Raw genomic sequence first — 26,361 nt, forward strand, 5'->3', positions numbered from 1 at the left:
GATGATGGGTCTCGGTCTGAAATAGCGACTGTTTATTCATTTCCATGGATTCTGCCTGACCTGCTGAGTTCATCCAGCAAGTTGTGTGTGTTGCTCTGGATTTCCAGCATCTGCAGTTTCTCTTGTGTTAAGGAGTGACATTTGCTGCTTTCCAACTTAATGAATTCCTTCCCAAATTGAGGGAATCTTGGAAAACTGATGAAACCAACATATCATCTATCTCACTGACCTCTTCCAGACACTTGGATAAAATCCACACCTCCCAGAGAGAAACACCAAAAACAGCAAGCACACTGAGGATGTCACCTCGACTGGTGATGAAACATCTGCAAGCTAATTGCCAAGCTCGGCAATCACCGCAACCTCAAATGTACCTTTATCTTATTCTCTAACTATTCCTTATTCCGAATTAATCTTTTAGCTTTTTTATGTTCTCCCTAATTTTCTGACCTGCATAACTAAATCCGTTTTTCTTCAACATTGCTGGAATCTTTAACTGTTTTATTTAATTGTGAATGACAGGTCTTTGTGTTGGAGTCTTTCCCCTTCATTAGTGAGCACCTTTGCTGAAAAATTCCCGTAAATGTCCATTGCTCAACCACGACAGAGAAATCACTTCACCTTATTTGATAGCTCACTATGTAGCTAGCTCTGCTTTCAAGCCCTCATTATTTTGCTTGTTTAAGTTTAAATTGCCAGTCTTCAACACATTCTTCTCTCCTTCAAACTGTATGTAAAATTCAATTATATTCTGAGCGTTGCTATCTGGGTCACAGTGAGGCCATTCAGCCCAACGTGACCATGCAGATCAGAGTTCAAAGTAAATTTATTAACAAAGTACATATATGTCACCACATACAACCCTCAGCTTCATTTTCTTGTGGGCATTCTCAGTAAGTCCATAATAGAATGATAGCTATCATGGAATCAATGAAAGGCCGCACCAAACTGAATGTTCAACCAGACTGCAAAAGGCAACAAACTGTGCAAAAATAAATAAATAAATAATAAACGAAAACAATAACTATCTTAAGATGCAACAATGCGTCCCTGAAAGTGAGTTCATTTGTTGTGGGAATGCTTCAATGATGGGGAAAGTGAAGCTGAGTGAAGTTATCCCCTCTGGTTCAACAGCCTGATGGTTGAGGGGCAGTAACTGTTCCTGAACCTGGTGGGGTGAGTCCTGAGGCTCCTGAAACTTCTTCCTGATGGCAGCAGTGTGAAGATAGCACGAAGGGGATGGTGGGGAGAGCCTGATGATGGATGCTGCTTTCCTGCAATAATGCTTGGTGGAAATGTGCTCAATGGTGAGGAGGGGTTTACCCACAATAAACTGGGCCCTGTCACTGAAAAGGATTGTATCTTTCTATTGCTTACTTAAGAGTCTGTCTAAATCCTTCTTAAATGTAGGGATTGCATCTGATTCCACCACCTCCTCTGGCAGCATGTTCTAGATATCAGACACATCATGATCATGATCTTCCTATCACCCATCAACTCTTATCCAACTTTTCTCCAAACCTTTGAATACTGGCTATCTCTCCACTTTCTTCCCTGTTCTGATGAAGCAACTTGACCTGAAACACTGATTGTCCATTTCCCTCCACAAATGCTTTGACAAGATGATGCACCTTGACTACAACTAGAGTTCATGGGTTAGGGGTGAAAGGTGAACTGTTTAAGAGGAACATGAGGGGAACTTCTTCAGTCAGAGGGTGGGAATAGTCTGGAGTGAGCTGCCAGTGGAAGTGGTGGGTGCTGACTTGAGTTCAACATTTACTATTACTATTACTAACATACTACTATTTAATTATTTATGGTGCAACTGTAATGAAAACCAATTTCCCCCGCGATCAATAAAGCATGACTATGACTATGACTATTAAGTGCGGGGGAGCAAAAGATGGCACCAGAGGGCGACTTCTCCCAGCCCATCAGCGGAACAGATAAACTCTTTTACTTATAACATCTCTACTTTCCTTTTCACTGTGGCTGGGGCCCTGTTGGAGTCAGTAATCCGCAGCTGCATCAAACTGCTGTTCTTCACAATAGTGTGTTCCTGTTCTTGGAGTTCACCAATTGGCGACGTTTTCCATATCTCTAAGAGTGGCCTGGAAGTCAGTGCCTTCGTGCTGCTGTCTTGCGTGGTCATGTGGACCCGATTTCTCGCTTGTGTCGTGAACTGAAGCACCGTGGGGTACTGGAACTTTGAGACTGCGGGTACAGCTGTCAGGGGCCTCAGTACTTGGGTGATCTCTCTGTCTCTCTCTCTCTCCCCCGCCTCTCTCTCCCTCCCTCCCTCCCTCCCTCTATCTCTCTCTCTCCCCCTCTCTCTCCCTCCCTCCCTCTCTCCCTTTATCTCTCTCTCTCCCCCCTCCCTCCCTCCCTCTCTCTATTTCTCTCTCTCTCCCCCTCCCTCCCTCTCTCCCTCTATCTCTCTCTCCCCCCTCTCTCCTTCTCTCTCTCCCCCTCTCTCCTCTCTCTCTCCCCCCTCCCTCTATCTCTCTCTCTCCTCCCTCTCTCCCTCTCCCTCCTTCTCTCTCTCCCCCCTCTCTCCCTCCCTCCTTCTCTCTCTCTCCCCCTCTCCGTCTCTCTCTCTCCCCCTCTCCCCCCTCCTTCTATCTCTCTCTCCCCCCTCTCTCCCTCCCTCTCTCTCTCTCTCCCCCTCTCTCTCCCTCCCTCCCCCCCCCCTCTCTCTCTCTCCCCTCTCTCTCCCTCCCTCCCTTTATCTCTCTCTCTCCCCCTCTCTCTCCCCCTCTCTCTCCCTCCCTCCCTCTCTCCCTTTATCTCTCTCTCTCCCCCTCCCCCTCTCTCTCCCCCTCCCTCCCTCTATCTCTCTCTCCCCCTCTCTCCCTCTCCCTCCTTCTCTCCCTCTATCTCTCTCTCTCCCCCTCTCTCTCTCCTCTCTCTCTCCCATCCTTCTATCTCTCTCTCCCCCCTCTTTCCTTCTCTCTCTCTCTCTCTTCCCCTCTTTCCCCTCCCCCTCTCTCCCTCCCTCCCTCTCTCCCTTTATCTCTCTCTCTCCCCCTCCCCCTCTCTCTCCCCCTCCCTCCCTCTATCTCTCTCTCCCCCTCTCTCCCTCTCCCTCCTTCTCTCCCTCTATCTCTCTCTCTCCCCCTCTCTCTCTCCTCTCTCTCTCCCATCCTTCTATCTCTCTCTCCCCCCTCTTTCCTTCTCTCTCTCTCTCTCTTCCCCTCTTTCCCCTCCCCCTCTCTCCCTCCCTCCATCTCTTCCCCCCTCTCTCCCCCTCTCTCTCCCTCCCTCCCTCTCTCTCTCTCTCTCTCTCTCTCTCTCTCTCCCCTTCTCTCTCTCTCTCTCTTCCCCTCTCTCCCCCCCCTCCCTCCCTCCCTCTATCTCTCTCTCTCTCTCCTTTGCTGCCAATTCTCGAGTCGGGGGGAAACTCGATCTACAAGTGCCAGCGCTATAGACAGACTGCAACATCGAAACAGCGACTGTTTGTCTCTCCTCTTGCTGTGGAAGGAACAATATCTCTCTCTCCCTTGTTGGTGAGAGAAGAGAGCCTGTGGGATGTCGAACTGTTGACATTAACAGTGATTTTTGGTTGACTGCAGACGTTGGGGGCTTTGCTGTTGCTAGCATGGAGTGCTGATGCTGTCTGCAGGAAGAAGTGGTGGGAAGGGGAGGGGGCAGGTTTGCTGCATACTGGTGCTTATGAGTGAGAGGAGGCCAAGGGGGTGCGGAGTTCTTACGATTTTCTGTCATTCATTATTTGTTTTTTTTTCTTCTGTTTCATGGATGTCTGCGAAGAGTAAGAATTTTAGGTTGTATACTGTAAGCATATTAATTGGAACTATGGACCCATTGGACCATTGAGATTTGGATAGGTACATGGATGGGAAGGATGGTGGGGTGGAGATTCATCTCTGCCAAAGGAGGTGTAAGGTGCTTCTTCCCTCCACTAGCCTGTAGGTTACCCTTGGGCAAGGTGTATCACCTGCTTAGCAGTTCCTGCCACTGCCAATCAGGGTCACGTGAAGCCTCGGGAGAAAGTTATGCCACCACTGATGCCAGGCAGACAATCTCTGAAGAATATTGGTAATGTCTGGGGTCACCCGTCTTGTAAAGACACCACACAGAAGAAGGCAATGGCAGACCACTTCTGCAGAAATATTTACCAATGGAAAGATCATGATCACCACATCATAGGACACGGCACATAATGATGATGTTGGCATGGATGGGAGAGGTATGGAGGGCTGTGGTCTGGGTACAGGTCACTGGGACTAGGAATATTCATAGTTCAGCACAGACCAGATGGGCCAAAGGCCTGTTTCTGTACTGTCGAGTTCTATGACTTTACGACACTATGCTGGTGGTGAAATACGGCGACATTTTGCAGGTGATTTTTGACCTGCTGAATTTCTCCATCTCTTTCGTCTATTGCTCCAGACTTGCAGATTCTGCTGTCCCTTGTGTCTCGATGCCTACAGTACACTCGTAACATCATTAAAGACCCATCCCACCCCGGACACTGTTCAATCTCCTGCCATCTGGTAGGAGATACAGAAACATCTTAGCCAAGAGAGTAAGACTGAAAAACAGCTTCTTTCTGGCGGCTGGTGTGCAGCTGAATAATGCTACACTTCAGTTTGCTGGACTATCGAAGTCACTTGTTACGTGTAAATACGGGAATTTTTTTTAATTAAGCCATACTGCATGCATTGTAAGTATCTGTTTTGCACAGACCGGAGTAGCACCGCAATCTCGTTGTCTTGAGTAATGACAATAAAGTTCTATTCCATTCTATAAGTGTGATGTTATCACATTGTTCAGCACCACTGCTGCCTATTCTCTGATGCTCTGTAATTCACTACTGTAGAATCTATTGTGATTCCTGCTACTATTACAAAATATATTCTTGAAATTAAAAGAAAGCTATCCTGCAAACAGTCTGTGAGCTTCTCCTTTGGGCTTCCTTCGCCTGACTGATTTTTCCAATCTAAATGTAGATTAAAATCTATCATGATTATCACCATTCCTTGTTGACGAAATCCCATTACCTCTTCTCTTATTTTCTTTCCTGTGTGTTTATTGTGAGGGGACTGTAAACCACTCAACATTTTATCTTTATTGCTTCTTCATCCCACCAGAAGCACTTCTGCAGCTTGTTGGGCATCACTTTTAGTCATGCAAAGACCTTCAACGCTTTCCGGTCCTCAAATGATAAGATTTGAAATGAAATGTTCAGCACATTAACGTGGACGAAGGGGCTGCGCTGGGGTGTACCCGTTTACGTTCTGTTCTGAATCAGCCACAACTGAATAGCTGAGCAGCTACAACGGGCCGAATGGACTAACTTTGCTCCTATGAATTATGTGGGGAAAGACCGGAATGAAAAGAGAGCTGGTATTATCAGTCAGGAAACAGCAGCTGGAATTTCTTGGATGGGAGGAGGCAGTTTTAAATGGTTTGGCATGGGCAGGATGGGCTGAAGGGCCTGCTCCTGTGCTGTACTTTTCTATGACTCTGTGACAGCGCATGACGTTCATGAGTTACGTCAAGGGATGGACAGGCAAAAGTTTTATAATAGACAATAGGTGCAGGAGTAGGCCATTTTGAAAAGCTTATTAGAACTTCTCAGGTTAAAGACAGATGGAAGACCATGATCACCCGTATCATACCACAGAGCACATAATGACGATGGTGAAAATGATTTATGTCTTATGGTCTTTATCCTTTGCCAGTCTCATATCCCATGTGACTGCTTTCATATTTGGTCTATTTACATCAGTCCTCACAATCCTCCTCCAGTCCCCCATTGGTGTTCCATTTCTCAACCATCTCCCTCTCCGTCCTGGGTCAAAAAGAATTGGAAAATGGTGGAGAACAAGAGGCTGGTAAGTCGAACCATCTATTGTTTACAAAGAGCTGGAGACAATATGCAAACAGAAAATAACAAATCATTTGGGAAGGCTGAGTATAATCAGACCCAACCATTGTGCTTGACAAGTTTGCGTTGAATCTGGGAGATGTGACAGGGAGAGTTGATTTAGATGTTGTGCATTTAGATTTTCAAAAGGCATTTAACATTATGTCACATAAGAAGTTGGTACATAAATAAACAGTCCAAAGTGCCACATCTGCCCATTCATCTCCTCCCTCACCTCCATTCAGGTGCCCAAACAGTCCTTCCAGGTGAGGCAACACTTCACCTGCAAATCTGCAAGATTCGTCCAGTGTTCGCAATGCATCTCCTTTGCACTGGTGAGACATTTTGTAAATTGGAGCACTGCTTCGTCGAGCACATCCACTCCGTCCACCAAAAGCAGAATGTCCCTGAGGTCAAACATTTTAGTTCTGATTCCCATTCCAGTTCCAACATGTCAGTCAATGGCCTGTTCCTGTGCCAAGATGAGGCCACCCCCAGGGGAGGAGCAACACTTTATGTTCCGCTTGGGTAGCCTCCAACCTGATAGCATGAATATCAATTTTTTTCCTTCCAGAATTTTTTCCCTCCCTCTCTCTTCTTTTATTCCCCACTCAAGCCTTTTACCTCTTCTCACCTGCCTATCACTTTCCTTGGGTTCCCTCCTCTTTCCCTTTCTCCTGGACTCCACTCTCCTCTTCTATCAGATTCCTTCTTCTCCAGCCCTTTACCTTTCCCACCCACCTGGCTTCACCCATCATCTTCCAGCTATTCTCCTTCCCCTCCCTCCACTTTTTTATTCTGGCGCCTTCCCCCTTCCTTTTCAGTCCTGAAGAGGGGTCTCGGCCAAAAATGTCAATTGTTCATTCATTTCCATAGATACTGCCTGACCCGCTGAGTTTCTCCAGCATTTTGTGTGTGTTGTTGAATGGTGGGACAGATTTGCAGGGCGAAGGTCCATATTTTAATTATTGATTTATTTGGAGATACAGTGTGGAACAGGCCCTTCTGGCCCAATGAGCCACACCGCACAGCATCATCGTCATTATGTGCCATTTCATATGACATGAGCAATCATGGTCTCTCCATGACCATGATTGTTCTTGGCAAATTTTTCTGCAGAAGTGAGTTGCCATTCTCTTCTTCTGGGCAGTGTCTTTACAAGACGGATGATCCCAGCCATTATCGATACTCTCCAGAGCTTGTCTGCCTGGGGTCAGTGGTCACATAACCAAGATGTGATCTGCACCGGCTGCTCATACGACCATCCACCACCTGTTCCCATGACTTCACTTGACTCTGATCGGGGCTAAGCAGGTGCTACAACTTGCCAAAGGGTGACTTGCAGGCTAACGGGTGAAGGAGTGCTTTATGCCTCCTTTTGTAGAGACATATCTCCACCTCACCACCAAAGCACCACACAGCTACCCACCTACATAACCATAGCCAAATCACAGGTCAATTTACAATAGCCAACTAACCCGTTAACTGATGTGTCTTTGGACTGTGGGAGGAAACTGGAGCACTTGGATAAAGCCTATCCATCAAGGGGAGAACATACAAATTCCTTACAGATGGGGCTAGAATTGAACTTTAAGTTCCAACCTGCTGAGCTGTAATAGTGTCATGTTAATTGTGCCCTACCTTGTCCATTTCTACAAGCAGGCTTTTCAACCTCATTCCTTTGGTGAAAATTTTTATTCTTCACAATGGACTCTGCTCTGAGTTCATCCTTACCTTATCTCTTCATTATCTCAGAAGAAGAGTTTTGAAAAGGACCTCCTTGCATCTCTAAAATCCATGAGGGTGTGTTCTGTAAATTAGCTTCAAAGCCCAGCACAATTTACACTCAGTGGCCAATTTATGAGGTACCTCCTGTACCTAATAAAGTGGCCACTGAGTGTATGTTCGAGGTCTTCTGCTGCTGTAGCCCATCCACTTCAAGGTTCAGCCTGTTTTGCATTCCAAGATGCTGTTCTACACACCACTAACGTAACACGTGGTTATTTGAGATACTGTCACCTTCATGTCAGCTTGAGCCAGTCTGGCCATTCTCCTCAAAGTTCAAAGTTCTAAATAGATTTGGTATCAAAGCATTATACAATCTTGATATTCACCTCCTACCAGGGAGCCACGAAGCAAGAGAAACCCAAAAGAACCCATAAAAAAGACCATTGAACACCCAATGTGCAGAGAAAAAAACACAAATCATGCAAACAATAACTGCAAGTAAATAGCATTCTGAAATAAGCTCTGACCTCTCTCATTTAAAAAAGCATTTTCTCCCACAGAACTACCACTCACTGCATTTTTTTCTTTTTTTTGCACCATTGTCTGTGAATTCCAGAGACTGTTTTGTGTAAAAATCCCAGAAAATCAGCACTTTCTGAGATACTCAAACTACCCCGGCTGGCACCAACAATCATTCCACAGTCAGTCACTTAGATCACATTTAGAAATATAGAAGCATAGAACACCTACAGCACAATACAGGCCCATCGTCCCACAACGCAGTGCGAACATGTACTTATTTTAGAAATTACCTCGGTTTACCCATAGCCCTCTATTTTTCTAAGCTCCATGTACCTGTTCAGGAGTCTCTTAAAAGACCCTATCATTTCCGCCTCCACCACCATCACAGGCAGCCCAATCCATGCACTCACCACTCTCTGTGCAAAAACTTACCCCTGACATCTCCTATGTACCTGCTTCCAAGCACCTTAAAACTGTGCCCTCTTGTGTTAGCTATTTCAGCCCTGGGAAAAAGCCTCTGACTATCCACACGATCAATACCTTTCATCATCTTATACATCTCTATCAGGTCACCTTTCATCCTCCGCCGCTCCAAGGAGAAAAGGCCGAGTTCACTCAAGCTATTCTCATAAGGCATGCTCTGCAATCCAGGCAACATCCTTGTAAATCTCCTCTGCACCCTTTCTAGAGGTTCCACATCTGTCCTGGAGTGAGGCGACCAGAACTGAGCACAGTACTCCAAATGGGGTCTGACCAGGGTCCTATATAGCTGCAACATCACCTCTCAGCTCCTAAACTCAATCCCACGATTGATGAAGGCCAATGCACCATATGCTTTCTTAACCACACAGTCAACCTGCCTAGCAGCTTTGAGTGTCCTGTGGACTCGGACCCCCAAGATCCCTCTGATCCTCCACACTGCTAAGAGTCTTACCATTAATACTATATTCTGCCATCATATTTGACCCACCAAAATGAACTACCTCACACTTACCTGGGTTGAACTCCATCTACCACTTCTCAGCCCAGTTTTAGTCATAGTCTTTATTGAAACCGAGGGAAATTGGTTTTCGTTACAGTTGCACCATAAATAATTAAATAGTAATATGTAAATTATGCCAGGAAATAAATCCAGGACCAGCCTATTGGCTCAGGGTGTCTGACCCTCCAAGGGAGGAGTTGTAAAGTTTGATGGCCATAGGCAGAAATGACTTCCTACGACGCTCAGTGTTACATCTCGGTGGAATGAGTCTCTGGCTGAATGTACTCCTGTGCCCACCCAGTACATTATGTAGTGGATGGGAGACATTGTCCAAGATGGCATGCAACTTAGACAGCATCCTCTTTTCAGACACCACCGTCAGAGAGTCCAGTTCCATCCCCACAACATCACTGGCCTTACGAATGAGTTTGTTGATTCTGTTGGTGTTTGCTACCCTCAGCCTGGTGCCCCAGCACACAACAGCAAACATGATAGCACTGGCCACCACAGACTCGTAGAACATCCTCAGCATCGTCCGGCAGATGTTAAAGGACCTCAGTCTCCTCAGGAAATAGAGACGGCTCTGACCCTTCTTGTAGACAGCCTCAGTGTTCTTTGACCAGTCCAGTTTATTGTCAATTCGTATCCCCAGCTACTTTGCATCCCGCTGTAACCGCTGAAAGCCCACCACACTATCCACAACACCCCCAACCTTTGTGTCATCAGCAAATTTACTAACTTAACCCTCCACTTCCTCATCCAGGTCATTTCTAAAAATCACGAAGGGTCCCTGAGGCACACCACTGGTCACTGACCTCCATGCAGCATATGACCCATCTACAACCACTCTTTGCCTTCTGTAGGCAAGCCAATTCTGGATCCACAAAGCAAGGTCCCCTTGGATCCCCTGCCTCCTTACTGTCTCAATAATCCTTGCATGCGGTACCTTATTGTAAGGGGTTTCTTCTTTTATGTTACCGCATATGCTAATCAAAATGGCTTCTTTATTATGTTATAATTAAAATGGTTTCTCTGTGATGTTAACTGCTGAGACAGTGATTCTTTTTCTAGCAGCTTGTTTGGGTTATCACTAATGATAAGGAGAGAATGAGCCAATGGGTGCCCATGTCATTCTTTTTTTGGGGTGATATCCTGTCTCATATAGCTGGGAAACGCTGTGTTTGGCGGGCTTTTCAGGAGAGACCGGGAGAAGACGGATGTGCTGGAAGCGCCCTGGTCGATCACCTTGGGTGGTCCCGAGCGGCGAGTCGAGGGGGTCGGAGTGGATCGCAGGGCGAAGAGAGAAGACCCCGGATATTTGAGCTCCAACTGTGTGCACGAAGAAATTGAACGTTGATAAGTCTGGCGCCTTTTTCTTTCTCTTTTATATTGCATCTCTATTAATCTCATAGTCCCAGTAAGATTTATAAAGTGTACATTGTGTGCTGTGTAAAGTGTAAAGTGTACATTGTGTGCTGTCTGCTGTCTGATGTTTGAGGTCATATCAGGTGGCGTTGCACGGCAACCGATGCAACCGGGAGACAAGGTTGGGCGGCGGATGGGGTTTCCCCTGGATAAATACGAGCCGATATAGCTGAGCGTTACAATGGTGGGGGCAACGTCCGGGGTTGAATTTTCAGTAAATTTGGAATGTTTGGAATGTCGAGAGGTCCCTGGGAGCTTTTAGTGGAGTTTCACCACACACGGCAGGAAGGAGGGGAAAAGCTCTCAGAATACATTTTTCAGCTGGAGAGAATGCTTACTGGGTTGTGGCGCCGAGGGGTAGTGAAGGCGGACGAGGTGGCGAGGTTGAGGATGAATCAGATATTTAGTCGTTCCCTGGGGGAGGACAAGGTGGCTTGGAGTCTCCGGCAGTCCTATAAAAGGAACCCCCCCCCATCATTCGGGCAGCTGATTAGAGAGGTGCAGGGAGATGAGAGCATGTTGGGCCGGAAAGGGGTCTCTGGCCACCGGGGACGATCCTCAGCGGTACAGGAGGTGGTGGCCGGGTTGAGAACCAAGAAACCCAAGGGGTCCCGGGGGGTAGGGATCCCTCATTTGAGGGGATGGACAAGGAGAGTACCCCCTTCAGGAGACGGCCTGCACAGTGGGCTGGGAGTGGGGTCACCCAGGAGGAGAGGGGCGGCGGGTAGTGTGTGTTATAACTGTGGGAAAGAAGGGCATTTCCGGCAGGAATGTGAGCGGCCGGTGATGTGCTACAGCTGTGGGGAAGAGGGGTGCTTTCGGAGGGATTGTGAGAGACAAGGCACCCCGCAGAGGGTGACTAAGAAGGGAGAGGTGTCGGGAAACTTAGGAGAGACTGAGTGAGGGAATGGACTGGAGTCTCTGGAGAAACACGTTCCCAGAAATCAGCCATGGGACCCCTGAAAGCCCAAGCCCTTATTCCGGATGGATTAGTGGGACCCCCATTCCAGCATGTCCCTACGGATAGAGGGAATCCTTGCAAGGGCCATCCTTGACACCAGGTCGCAGGTTACCTTATTATACTGGTTGTTCTACAACAAATATCTAAAGCTTTTGCCAGTAACCTGTTTAATGCCCTGGAGATTTGGGGTATAAGTGAGGGTGATTACCTGTACGATGGGTACCTGTCAGTGAGATTGGAATTCTCGGAGGGCGATGTGGGAGTGTCGGAAGCCCTTGAGACGTTGGTGTTGGTTTGTCCGGACCCGGTGGAAACAGGTGGCACTACCCTTCTGGTGGGGACTAACTCCCCTCTCGTGCGACGGCTCCTGGGAGCCTGTAAGGAGAAGGCGGGGAAGAACTTTCTGGAGACCCTCTCAGTTCACCCAGTGTTTCGAGTGGTGTTCGAAGAAGTGGGTGACCGCCAGGGGCTGGATCCTGAGTTCAAACAAGGGACAGTGTGGTGTACTCAGGCGAGGCCTAAAGTGATACGGCCAGGGGAGGTGGCACTGGTGATGGGGACCCCCAGATTCCCCGGAGTACCGGAGGGCGAGGCCCTGTTAGTAGACGCCCTGGAAGACCTTGAGGGAGAGTCCTGGTTCCTGGCTGGGGCGCTGGTGAGACCTGAATTGTAGAGGCCCTCGGTTGTACAGGCATGCCAGATGGGGGTGATTGTAAGGAACATAACGGAGAGGGAGATCACCTTTAAGCGCGGGATGCCCCTAGCGCACTTGTTCCCGGTGACAGTGATGTCTAGCGCCCCCATGAGGCCCACTGGAGGAAAACTATTGGAGAACAGGGGGTGGCTGACCGAGGAGGCCTTTAATTTTGAGGACTTCCCTGTACCGCCGGCGTATAAGAGCACGCTGGTGGAGAAGATGCTGAAACTAGGGGATGTCTTTTCTCAGGGCGAGATTGATGTGGGCTGTTCCAAGAGCACTCGCCACACTATCCGGATGACAAAGGACACCCCGTTTAGAGAAAGGTCGCGGCGGCTGGCCCCAGCAGATGTGGAAGATGTGCAGCAGCACTGGCGGCAGTTGAAGGATGCAGGGATTACTGCAGAGCCCGGAGCCCCTATGTGTCCCCCATAGTAGTGGCTAGGAAGAAAAATGGGAAGATACACATGTGTGTGGACTATAGGACCCTGAACCGGCGCACTGTCCCTGACCAGTATACGGTCCCGAGGGTTGAAGACGCGTTGGCCTGTCTGAGTGGTACTCAGTGGTTTAGTGTATTGGATTTGCGGAGTGGGTATTACCAGATTCCGATGAGTGAGGCCGATAAAGAGAAGATGGCCTTTATCTGTCCTCTGGGATTCTTTCAGTTAGAACGAATGCCCCAAGGCATATCGGGGGCCCCAGTCACCTTCCAGAGGCTCATGGAGAGGACGGTGGGGGATATGAACTTGCTTGAGGTGTTGCTGTATCTGGATGACCTGATAGTGTTTGGATCTACTTTGGAAGAACATGAGGAGCTGCTGCTGAAGGTGTTAAGCTGGCTGAAGGAGGAAGGGTTGAAACTTTCCCTGGATAAATGCCAGTTCTGTAAGCTGTCGGTCGGCTATGTTGGACACATAATTTCACGAGACGGAGTGGCTACTGATCCGGCTAAGATAGACGCAGTGACCACCTGGCCAAGACCCCAGAAGGTGAGCGCCCTGCGCTCGTTTTTGGGGTTCTGTGGGTATTACCGGCGATTCATGAAAGGATACGCTAAAATGAGTCACCCATTGAACCAGCTTTTGTGCGGCTATCCCCCCATGGGGAAGATAAGGAAGGGGAACCGAGGGCAGGAGGCAGGAGGACACTCGAACTCGTCGGAGCCCTTTGTATCGAGGTGGGATGCTCAATGTGAGGAGGCGTTCCAAACTCTGAAGAGGCGCTGACACAGGTCCCGGTGTTGGCTTTTGCCGACCCCCGGAAGCCGTATGTGCTACACACTGATGCCAGCCGAGAGGGTCTGGGGGCTGTCCTGTACCAGGAGCAGGGCAACGGATTGAGGCCGATGGCATTTGTCAGCCGAAGTTTGTCGCCTTCTGAGAGAAACTATCCCACTCACAAGTTGGAGTTCCTGGCGCTGAAATGGGCGGTGGTGGACAAGTTGAGTGACTATCTATATGAGGCCAAGTTTGAGGTGAGAACGGACAACAATCCTCTCACTTATATTCTGACCTCATAAAACTGGACGCTACTGGGCATCAGTGGTTGGCGGCCTTGTCTGCCTATGAGTTCAGCCTGAAGTACCGGCCGGGGAGTCAGAACATCGATGCAGATGCTTTATCTCGTCGGGCACATGAGGGGTCAGGCATGGACGAGGAGTGGGAGAGCATCCCTGCCCTGGGAGTGAAGCCCTTGTGTCAATTTGCGAGCAACGCGAAAGCAGGAGACTCAATGGGGCCAGATTGGGCAGTGGATCAACTGGGGGCTGATGATGACGCACTACCCACTGTTTTCTGTAATTTGACTGCTCTGAGGAACAGGCAGCTGCCGGAGTTGAGGCCCCAGGAAGTGGGGGCGGCTCAGCGTGATGTCCCGGGCATTGGCACTATCTGGTACGCGGTTAGACAGGGGGATATGGCTCAGGCGGAGAAAGCCAAGCACGCCTCCGTTCCCCTACTACTGAAGGAGTGGCCTCGGTTGAAGCTGAAGAACTAAATCTTGTACAGGGTCACGTTGCCCCCCGGACCACCCCCGGCGCTGGCAGCTGGTCATGCCTGAGAAGTATCGGAAGACTGTGCTCCAGGCTCTACATGATGATTCCGGGCACTTAGGGGTAGAGAAGACCTATGGATTAGTCAAGGACCGGTTTTACTGGCCCCGGATGAGGGGGAGTTTGAAGAATACTGTAAGACCTGTAGTCGTTGCATCAGGAGGAAGACCCTGCCTGTGCAGGGGGCTCCTTGTCCCACTTGCAGAGGGCGGGACCCATGGACCTGGTGTGTATGGATTTCCTGTCTATTGAGCCAGACACCAGCAATACCGCGAATGTCTTGGTCATCACGGATCACTACACTAGATATGCGCAGGCATTTCCTACTAAGGACCAGAAAGCGACTACAATGGCGAAGGTGTTATGGGAGAAGTACTTTGTTCATTATGGCCTCCCCCGGTGGACCCATAGTGATCAGGGACGGAACTTCGAGAGCAGGCTTATCCATAAATTACTGGGTATCCTTGGGGTCGAGAAATCCAGGACCACCCCCTATCACCCACAGGGTGATCCTCAGCCCGAGAGGTTTAACCGGACCCTGTTGGACATGCTTGAGACTCTGGAGATCGGTCAGAAGGGCAAGTGGAGTCAGCACATCGGGCATTGGTTCACTGTTACAATTGTACTTGCAATGACGCTACGGGGTACTCGCCATATTATCTGATGTTCGGGTGGGAAGCGAGATTGCCCGTTGACCTGTGTTTTGGGACTGAAGTGGGTGAATTACCTTCGAAGCCCTATCTGAAGTATGTGTCCGATATGAGGAGAGAGTTGAAAAAGGCGTATAAGTTGGCTGAGGCGGCGGCCACCAAGCAGAATCAGAGGAATAAGAGGAGTTATGACCAGAAAGTAAAGTTCGCCCAACTATTGCCGGGGGACTGGGTCCTCCTATGGAATTTAGGACTCCCTGGTAAACATAATTTGGCAGATCGCTGGGCGGCCACCCCCTATGTGGTAGAGAGCCAGATGCCAAACCTCCCTGTTTACTGGGTGAGACCAGAGGATGGGAAGGGGCCTGTCAAGGTACTCCATCGGAACCACCTATTGCCCCTGGGTCAAGAGGTGCAGGTAGACCGAGACCCGAATGGGAGTTTACGCCTCGTACAAATGCCTTGCTGAAATCCATATACACTTCACCTTCTGCTCTACCTTCATCAATGTGTTTAGTCACATCCTCAAAAAATTCATTCAGGCTTGTAAGGCACAACCTGCCTTTGACAAAGCCATGCTAACTATTCCTAATCATATTATACCTCTCCAAATGTTCATAAATCCTGCCTCTCAGGATCTTCTCCATCAACTTACCAACCACTGAAGTAAGACTCACTGGTCTATAATTTCCTTGGCTAATTTTACTCCCTTTCTTGAATAAGGGGAACAACATCTGCAACCCTCCAATCCTCCGGAACCTCTCCCGTCATTGATGATGCAAAGATCATTGCCAGAGGCTCAGCAATCTCCTCCCTCGCCTCCCACAGTAGCCTGGGGTACATCTCATCCAGTCCCCGGAGACTTATCCAACTTATCCAATTTCTTCCCCGTTCTGGTGTTTGATCTGAATAACCTTGTGACCATGTCTGCATGCTTTTATGTAATGAATTGCTGCCACATGATAGGGTGATTAGATATTTACATTAACAAGCAGGTGCACAGTTGTAGCTGATAAAGTGGCCTTTAAGTGTATACTTTAAGGACTGACACTTAGAATGATTGTTTTCTATGAAGGAAGTCAAACACAAAGAACAGAGGAAAGAGGACAAACATAACAGAATTACTGTCTTCAATTCCTTGCTTAGGATATAAATGTTGAATACTCGAACATTCAGCATCACCCAAGTGCACTCTCAAAGGCTGGAGAGACCAATTTTGATCAGTTTAGTCATGGGCTGTGGCCATCGCTGGAAAGACAAGCTTCTGTTGTCCACCTCTAACAGTTTCTACACTGAGCAGCTCACCAACAAAGGGTTCCAGATCTCTAGGTTCATGGTCTCCTCTTCTGCAATGATGAGTCCACTCTCAGGTTGGAGGAACAATATTTCATCTTCTATCTGGGTAGCCTCCAACCTGATAGCACAAACACCAATATCTCCAACATCCGGTAATTTTTTTCACCAATTCCTTTCCTCTTCTTCAGTTCCACATTTTGGCTGCTTACGCCTTCTCTTAGACTCAAGAGGTACTGCAGGTGCTGGAAATCCAGAGGAACGTCTTACACAACTTCAACAAAACGTCCTAACACGTCCATGAAGTGCTGAGCAAAGTTGTCTGGGATCATGCATGGGTCAAACTGGATAAGGATCGCAAAATCCCTCCTCTGAAGGACATTAGTGAATCAGATTGGTTTCTCTAATGTCACCGGTTAGTCGATGAGACCTTAACATATAGAAGCAGAATTAGGCCATTGAGTCTGTTCCACCATTCAATCACGGCTGATTTGTTATCCCTCTCAACCCCATTCTCCAGCTTTCTCCTCCTAACCTTTGATGTCCTTATTAATCAAGAGAAAATCAACCTCTGCTATTGACAGAGGTTATGAATCCACAGATTAAGGCAATGAATTCCAGAGATTTACTACCCGCTGGCTGAAGAAATCTCTGTTCTAAGGGAACATACTTCTACTCTGAGGCTATGTCCTCTTCTCCTCGACTCTCCACATTTGGAAACATCCTTTCCATGTCCACTTCATCTAGACCTTTCAATACTCGATAGCTTTCAACGAGATAGCCCTCATCCTTCTAAATTTCAGTGAGTACAGGCTCAGAGCCCTGAAACACACATTAACCCTCTAGTTCCCAGGATCATCCTCGTAAACCTTCTCCAGACCTTCTCCAATGGCAACACGTCCCTTCTCAGATCTGAGGCCCAGAACTGCTCACAATATTGAAATCCGGTCTGACTAACGCTTTACAAAGTCTCAGCATTATGTTGTGGTTTTACATTCTAGTCCTCTCGGAATGAATGCTAACATTGCATTTACTTTCCTTACAAATCACTTCTCAGTTTAACTCCTGAAATCCAGATAACTGAAATAGCCGGATTGCAATTCCCCATCTGCTGTTATGAACTCATGATTTTAGATTATAATTCCTGGATTCTGGATTACGGGAATCAATTCACAGTACAAGCAAAACTCACAAACTTTGTCTCTCTAGAGCAGAGCACTAAAAAAAACGTGCCAGAGATTTTCTATGGTTACTAACACCAGAATCTATTGTATCTGTTCAGAATGCCAGCTGAAAGAACTCTTACTTACACATTCAGGGGTTGCCAAGCAGGCCATTGTGCTTTTGCCTTGATGACGGTCAACACACTATCTCCCTGAAAAAGCAAAGAATAAAGAGTCAATGTTTACTTAGTCATTAAAGTTGTAACAAATGTGTGAGAAGGATCGAGAGACAGCTCTGAGACTGGTGACTCGTTATCTCAATGTCTCTGCTAACTCAGTCATTTACCACACAAGATGTTCGTCCCTCTGTTAATATCCTATACTCTGTTTGCCCAATCATCGTGTCCTTCTCCATTATAGACAAGCCCTATATCTTTTTGCCTATTCCAATGTTCCTGGGAATAGCAAGTTTCATCATCTTCAACCTCCAAATGATGTTGTGGAATTCTTTATTGTTTCTAGAATTCCCGATATGGCCTCTTCCACATTGGTGAGAGTTGTTGTAAACTGGGGGACTGCTTCCTCGAGCATCTCTGCTCCGTCCGCCAGAAGAGGAACTTCCCATGGCCCAACATTTTAATTCCTATTCCCATTCCTGTTCCGACATGTTGGTCCATGGCCTCCTCTTGTGCCAAGATGAGGCCACCCTCAGGGTGAAGGAGCAGTACCCTATATTTCTGTTTGGGTACACTCCAATCTTATAGCATGAATATTGATTTCTCCTTAGAGTTAAAAAAAAATTCCCTTCACCTCCACTCTTCTATTCTCCATTCTGGCCTTTTACATCTTCTCACCTGCCTATCACCTCCCACTACGTCCCCTCCTCCTTTCCTTTCTCCTATGGTCCACTCTCCTCTCCTACCAGATTCCTTCTTCTCCAGCCCTTTATTTTTTCAACCCATCTAGCTACACCTATCACCCTTAGCTATCCTCCTTCCGCTCCCCCAAATCTTTTTTTATTCTGGCACCTTCCAACTTCCTTTCCAGTCCTGAAGAAGGGTCTCAGCCCAAAATGTTGACCATTTACTAATTTGCATAGATGCTGCCTGACTTGAGATACTCCAGCATTGTGTGTGTGTTGCTGTGGAACTCTTTGGTGGATTAACTTGCAACTCAAGTCCTATGAAGGTGGTTATGTCAAAGCTAGAACCCCAGAGAAACTAGTTCACATCTCACCATGACAACTGGAAAATTTCAGTCCAATAAATAAGAGTTTGTGGTAATGATAAACACCTTACTGTTGTGAAGAAGATTTAAACTTCTTCAGCATAGACGTGACTTGACGAGATGTTGCAGTGGAGCAGCAAATCATAAACACAAGAGATTCTGCAGATGCTGCAAATCCTGAGAAACACACACAAAATGCTGGAGGAACTCAGCAGGTCAGGTCCTCTATCCTGAAGAAATTTAAATCCTCCCTTTGATGGGGAGTCCTGATGAAGGGTCCACTGTTTCTTCCTCTCCAGGGATGCTGCCTAACCTGCTCAGTTCCTCTAGCATTTTGCGCGTGCCTCCTTAGCTGGTGTCAGTGGTTGTGTAACCAAGACTTTGATTTGCACCAGCTGCTCATTCAACCATCCACCACTTGCTCCCATGGCTTCGCATGACCCTGATCGGGGGCTAAGCAGGTACTACACCTCGCCCAAGGGTGACCTGCAGGCTAGCGGAGGGAAGAAGCACCTTACACCTACTTTTGTAAAGACACATCTTTACCCTGCCTCCCAATGTTTTGTGTATCCCATGCTATTATTGAACAGACCCTTTGAACAATATGGACTCTTAACCTTATAATCTACCGCATTATGACCTTGCACCTTAGTGTCTGCCTACACTGCACTTTCACTGAAACTATAACTTTATTCTGTATTCTGTTATTGATTTCTCTGCTACTACCTCAATGCACTGTGTAATGAATTGATCTGTATAGAAGGCACAGAAAACACAGTTTTTCACTCTGCCTCAGTACGTCACAATAATAAAACAATTTACCAGATTTCTGGTGTGCGGCCAGCTACAGTAATGCAGTATGACATCCATAATTGCCCATAGGGTCAAACTCTTGACAAGAAACCAGATGGATAATGGCAAATTAGCGTAGCCGCTAGCACAACGTTTTACAGGACCAGCGATAGATGATTGGGGTTCAATTCCCCCTTGGGTCCTCTCCTCCTTTCCTTTCTCCCATGGTCCATTCTCCTCTCCTGTCACTTTCCTTATCTTCTCCAGCCCTCGACCTTTCCCACCCACCTGGCTTCACCTGTCACTTTCCGGCTAGCCTCCTGCCCCTCCCCCAACCTCTTTATTTTAGCATCTTCACCCTTCCTTCTCAGTCCTGAAGAAGGGTCTTGGACCAAAACATTGACAATTCATTTCCATAGATGCTGCCTGACCTGCTGAGTTCCTCCAGCATTTTGTGTGCGTTGCTCGAGACTTAAGGGGGACCTGAGGGGCAACTTTTCCACACTGAGGATGGTGGGTTCTGTATATTTAATATTTCTGTAATGCTTAAGTAATATGTAAATATTGTTTGATTAAGTATGCTTGTTTATTTAAATAAATCATTATGGGTCATATGTAAAAATATGTCCTGATGCTATGCTACCACATGATAGATGCGTGCCTCACTTAAAGTAAACACAAAGGTAGACTCGCATTTTGGACTCCTGTCTTTTCCTTTTAATGTTTTGGAGTAACAAAACATATTAGTGGAAAGGGGTCCCAGAGGAAGTGATAGAGGTTTAAACTTGTAAACATTACAACAGTTAAAAGACATTTGGGTAGGAACATGGATAAAAAATAGTTAAAGAACAGATTCCCAACCTGGGGTCCGCTGACCTCTTGCTTAATATATTGGTCTATGGCATGAGAAAGGTTGGGAACCCCTTGTTTAGAGGGATACGGGCATAATAATACAGGGAAATGGGACTAAAATTGGTCCTGATGAAGACCCAGAACATCGACTGTTTATTCCTCTCCATAGGTGCTGCCTGACCTGCTGAGTTCCTCCTGTACTGCGTATGTTGCAAATGAGACTAGCACAGATTGACATCTCAGACTGCATGGAGTAGATGGGCCGAATGGCCTGTTTCTATACTGTTGCTCTTTCTCTACATTTCCGTGTTTAAGGCCTCAAAGGTCACAGGTGAAATCTATGGCTGTGACCTTAGAGCAATCCAATAACTTCCCTGGTGGTGAATCAGTGATGAAAGAACTTACTCTTGGGCCTGAGGGGTTAATGCAAAAGTTCCACAGTCACAGTGTATTTGATAAGGGCTGGGCTTCCTAACCTGGGATCCATGAATCCCTGGTTAATGTAAGGCTCCATGGCATAAAGAAGGTTGGGAACCTTTGCTCTAAGACAACTTGCAACTGGGTTGCACTCCATCACTGAAACATCAGCCTTGATTATGTGCTCTGTATGTCACTGTACAATCTTAATATTATTTCATTGCCAGTGAGCTTTTCCTAATGAACTTATGGTTAACTCGATCATTTCTGTGATCTTTCTAGGCAGAGCAATATCGTCAATCTTCTGCATTCCTCTGATCTGAGAAAGCTGCAGATGTTTGCAGTCTCAGCCAGCTCCATCGTGGGCACTAGCCTCCCCAGTATCAACATCTTCAAAAGGCAGCATCCAGAACATGCCCTCTTCCCATTACTACCATCAGGGAGGAGGTACAGGAGCCTAAAGACACACACTCAACATTTTAGGAACACCTTCTTCCCCTCACCATCAGATTTCTGAATGGACAATGAACCCATGAACACTACCTCACTATTTTTGCTCACTGTTTGCATTACTTACTGAATTTATTTTATATTGTATACACACAGTATATTTCTCACTGTAACTCACTGTATATTTATGTATTGCACTGTGCTGCTGCCACAAAATGACAACTTTCACAGCACGTGCCATGGTAGTGCAGCAGTTAGCATGATGCTATTACAGCTCGGGGCATTTCCGAGTTCCATTCCGGCGCTGTTCTATAAGGTCTTTCTATATGTCCTTCCAGTGGAATCCATGGGCTTTCCCTGTGTGCTCTGGTTTCCTCTCATAGTCCAAAAAGTGTACGGGTAGGATACTTGGTTATTGTAAGTTGTCCTGTGATTACCTTAGGGTTAATTCGGGTTGTTGGGGGTTGCTGAGGCAACGTGACACGAAGGGCCGGAAAGGCTGGAAAGGCCTAAACCAGTTGTATCACTATATCAATAAATAATGCCAGGGATATGAAGCTGGATTTGAATTTGGATAATAAGCGAGACCATGAACTCACCTCCTAATCTAATTAAGGTAAGTAAAACATATAACTTGGGACTCAGAATAGAAGGATGTCATTTTATAACAGAGATGAGGAGGAATTCCTTTAGCTAGAGGGTGGTGAATCTGTGGAATTCATTGCACAGATGGCTGTGGAGGGCAAGTCATTGGGTATATTTAAAGTGGAGGTTGATAAGTTCTTGATTAGTAAGGGTGTCAAAGATTATGGAGGAAGGCAGGAGAGTAGGGTTGAGAGGGATAATAAATCAGCTATGATGGAATGATGGAGCAGACTCGATGGGCTGAATAGACTTGTTCTGCTCTAATGCCTTATGACCTTATGGTCTTATGGTCTTTATAGAGATCAGGGCAACAAGAAGTACTTTACAGTCAAGGCTATTCTTTTGAAGTGTCAACACTGTGATCAACATGTGCAAATCTACTAACAAAAAGATAATTTCTTCGGGTAATATTAGTGAAGGGTTAGGGTGAGGGTTTCACAACTGTGGGTCTGCAGGAACACTGATATACACTTGTGGAACTTCACGTCTAACACCTCATCCATGAAGCAACATGAGAGTGCTCCAGTGGGCTTCGAAGCCATCCCAAGAGCTGAGGGTGTTGCCTGGCTACAGATATTAATACATCTCTAGAATCAGAACATAGAACATAGAACAGCACAGTACAGGCTCTTTGGCCCATGATGTTGTACTGACCTATATAAACTTCTCCCATCCCATCTCCAGAGACTCAGCAATCTCCTCCCTCACTTTCAACAAGAGCCTAGTATACATCTCATCCAGTCCCGGCGACTTATCTAACTTAATAACTTTCAAAGGCTCCAGCACATCCTCTTTCTTAATGTCTATACACTCAAGTGTTTCAGTCCTCTGTAAGTCATCCTCACAATTGCCAAGGTCCTTTTCACTGGTGAATACTGAAGCAAAGTATTCATTAAGTACTTCTGCTGCCTCCTCCAACTCCATGCACATGTTTCCACTATCGCACCTGATAGCTCCTATTCTCGCATGGCTCATACTCTTGGTGTTCATATACTTGAAGAATGCCTTGGAGTTTTCCTTAATCCTGCTCACTAAGGCCTTCTCATGGCCCCTTCTAGCTTTTCTAATTTCATTCTTCAGATCCTTCCTGGCAATCTCGTAATTTTCTAGAACTCTACCAGTATCTAGTTACCTGAACCTTTCGTAAGCTTTTCTTTTCTTCTTAATTAGATTTTCCACATCCTTTGTACCATGGTTCTTTTACCCTACCATCCTTTCCCCGTCTCAATGGAGCATACTTATGCAAAATGCCATGCATATATTCCTTGAACATTGGCGTGCATTTCCCGAGAACATCTGCTCCCAATTTATGCTCCCAAGTTCCTGCCTAATAGCATCATATTTCCCTCTACCCCAATTAAATATATTCCCAAATTGTCTGCTCCTATCCCTCTCTAGCGTTATAATAAAGGAAATAGAGTTGTGATCACTACCTCCAAATGCTCTCCCACCGAGCGATCTGATACCTGACCAGGTTCATTTCCCAATACCAGATCAAGTACAGTGTCTCCTCTGGTTGACTTATCTACATATTGCATCATGAGTCCTTCCTGAACACACGGAACAAACTCCAGCCCATCTAAACCCCTTGTTCTAAGGAGATGCCAGTCAATATTAGGAAAGTTAAAATCACCCATCACAACTCTATTATTGTTGCACCGTTCCAAAATCTACCTCCCTATCTGCTCCTCGATGTCTCTGTTACTATTGGGAGCTCTATAAAAACACCCAGTAGAGTTATTGCCCCCTTCCTGTCTCTGATTTCCACCCACAATGACTCAGTAGACAATCCGTCCATGACTTCCTCCTTTTCTGCAGCCATGGTACTATCCCTGATTAGCAGTGCTACTCCTCTTCTCGTTTGCCTCCCTCGCTGTCCTTTTTGAAACACCTAAAGCCTGGCACACTCAGCATTCATTCCTGACCCTGAGACATTGAAGTCTCTGTAGTGGCCACAACGTCATAGCTCCAGATATTGATCCACGCTCTAAGTTCATCTGCCTTGTTCCAAAGAGTAAAGCCTGAACTTGCTCAACCGTTCCTCGTAGCACATTGTTTAAGGATCATAGATAGTCCTTTTGCTTGTAACCTTTCGTTTATTAAAAAGAGGAGAATAGACAGCTGAGAATTTAAATTCAAATTTTCATTAATTGTTTATTGAAAGTTTTGGAAAATAAATCTCCATTGTTGTCTGTTATCCTACTTTGAATGAGATTTTTCTGAGCTGGGGAAGTTGAATTTATTTTTTTTATTTCAGATATTATCCGTTAAGCTGCTTTTAACCTTTCAGGCAGTATGTTATTGCTAATCCCTAGATTATGTGGGTAAATTCAGCTCCCAAATAAAATGTCAGGCTGATGGAGTTGTTGCAGGGGAATTGTGCCGATATGACTGAGGATAAAGCCAGGCAACTGCACAAGTGGGGTGGGGTTGAGATAGTTTCCGGAAAGTAAACTCCACACACCTCACTGAATAACAATAAGACCATAGGATATAGGAGCAAAATTAAGCCATTTGACCAATCAAGTCTATTAACATCTTTGTCTTGGAGGAGAACAGGAAAGGCCCATGATTGATGAGTCCTGGGTTAAAGGCCCGAAGATCAAACTCGTGATCGGCGAGGCCTGGGGGTCGATTTCCCAAAGGTCTGTGGTTTGGAGGGCAAAGCTGATGGTCAAGGTCCAGAGCTTTGTGAGTCCAGAGGTAGAGGCCCAAAGGGCAAAATCTGAGAGTCCAAGGCCCAGGTCTGGAGTTTGGAGGCCTGACGTCGGTGAGTCTGAGAGTCCCAGGGCCGAGGACTGGAGGCCTGGATGTGGCCGGCTCTGCATTGGAGGCCTGCCTGCGTGTGAGTGGGTAGGTGGAATGGCAGGAAAGGGGCTAGTTTTACTCTTGTCGTTGTGTTTTATTGTTCTGCTGAACACTGTGGCAAGACTAGATTGGTACTGGAATATGTGGTAACAGTTGCGGTCGACTCACAGCATATTCTTAGGTGTGCTGGTTATGAACAGAAATACACATTTTACCATTGTACTGTTACGCAGAAGCCATCTGAATAATGCTTTTGCCCAAAGAGATGCCACCAGACAGAGTCATAGAGGTATGCAGAATAGTCCCAGCCGGTCCAGTCACTCCTAAAATCTCGAACAGTCCAATCCTGGTAACTTCCTTGTAAATACCTTCCTTGTAATTCATTCTTCGGGCCTGTACAGGGCACCAGAGAGCATTGGGCTCCAAGGTTTTTAGAGCACCTGAATTGTCTTTATTGTTGTTTAATGACAGTTTTTAATTGTTTAAAGTTTCTTGTCCTTTTCTCGAGCGACTCATACATTGTAATGCGGTCTCCTGGTGCTTTCTGTTCAAGCTTGTTAAGTTTATTTTGATAGGCTCAAGGAATCCCTGTTACTTGCATTATTTAAGTGGACGCCCGATTAGTGCTAATTGCAGGGCCCTTGTGCTGACAATGATTCATCTCACGATGTTGCTTGGTCGAGCCACTAATGTTCTGTTGGAATTCCTATTGAAAAACTCTTGTTTTTGTCTCTACATGGGAGTCTGTTGTTCCTTCACACCAGGGTTCAGTCATTTGCCAGCGCGCACTGTGATATTTCAGCACCCTTTAGAGCTTAATAACATCCTTCCTACAGCTGGGTGACCAGCAATGCATACAGAATGCCACATGTAGTCTTTATAATGTTCTAAGATAATGTCCCAGCTCCTGTACACAATGCACTAAATTAGTTATAACATCAGGAAATGTTTGCTAAAGTTACGACAATTGAAGCAGGAAAATGTTATATTTATGGAATTATTCAGGCTTAACAACTGCTCACAGTAACAGACCACCATACATTGTACCAGTGACACTGGGTTTGCACTTTCTGTATTGCTGGTGAACATTGGTAGCTCAGGTTGAGGTGTTTGATGTTGCAGTGCTTGCTGAACTTGGCAATTAGATTGCTGATGTTTCACCACCCGTCGAGGTGACATCCTCAGTGAGCGGTTGTTGGTGTTTCTCTCTGTCTGTCTGTATCTTGTTTTACGGCGGTTGGCATCCAGCTTAATGGTGCATTACCGCCACCCTCTGCTCCGGAATGTGCACTAGACATACATTCTAAATCCCTTCACCCAATCGCTCACGCACGCACACACACACACACACACACACACACACACACACCTACACTTCACCCTCCCATCTTTGACCATCCTAGTATCCTATTCCTGTTTATTCGTCATATTCTATAAAAAACCCCTGTACCCCTTAAAAACGCTAAAAATACCCGGACTTGTGCTCTCTCACCCATGCCCAGCAACCCTTTTACTGTGAATTCCTGCATCTCCAACTCCCTTAACTTATTTCTCATCATCTCTCTCTGTATCCCATACTTCCTGCAACTCAGAACTACATGTTCTACTGACTCCTCTTCCTGACATTCCTCACACAATCCTGTCTGGTGCTTCCCTGTCATTTTCAATGTTTTGTTTAATGCACAGTGCCCCAGCCTTAACCTAGTCCACACAATTTCCTCTCTCCTGTTTCCACGACCTACCCTAGTACCTGCAACACTTTTTTGTATTTGATATAAATGCCTCCCTTTCCCCTCCCTGTCCCAT

General features: G+C 46.5%; 1 protein-coding gene across 1 annotated transcript in view; it reads right to left on the reverse strand.

Moving 5' to 3' along the window:
- LOC134353565 (spondin-1-like) overlaps window positions 1-26,361 on the reverse strand; it is a 349,278-nt gene that overhangs the window by 59,034 nt on the left and 263,883 nt on the right. Inside the window, exon 7 of the mRNA XM_063061609.1 lies at window positions 17,512-17,576. Coding sequence (XP_062917679.1) covers window positions 17,512-17,576 — 65 coding nt within the window. The remainder of the gene's footprint in view (window positions 1-17,511; window positions 17,577-26,361) is intronic.

This window comes from Mobula hypostoma, chromosome 11 (assembly GCF_963921235.1).
Source record: "Mobula hypostoma chromosome 11, sMobHyp1.1, whole genome shotgun sequence".
Classification (NCBI taxonomy): Eukaryota; Metazoa; Chordata; class Chondrichthyes; order Myliobatiformes; family Myliobatidae; genus Mobula; species Mobula hypostoma.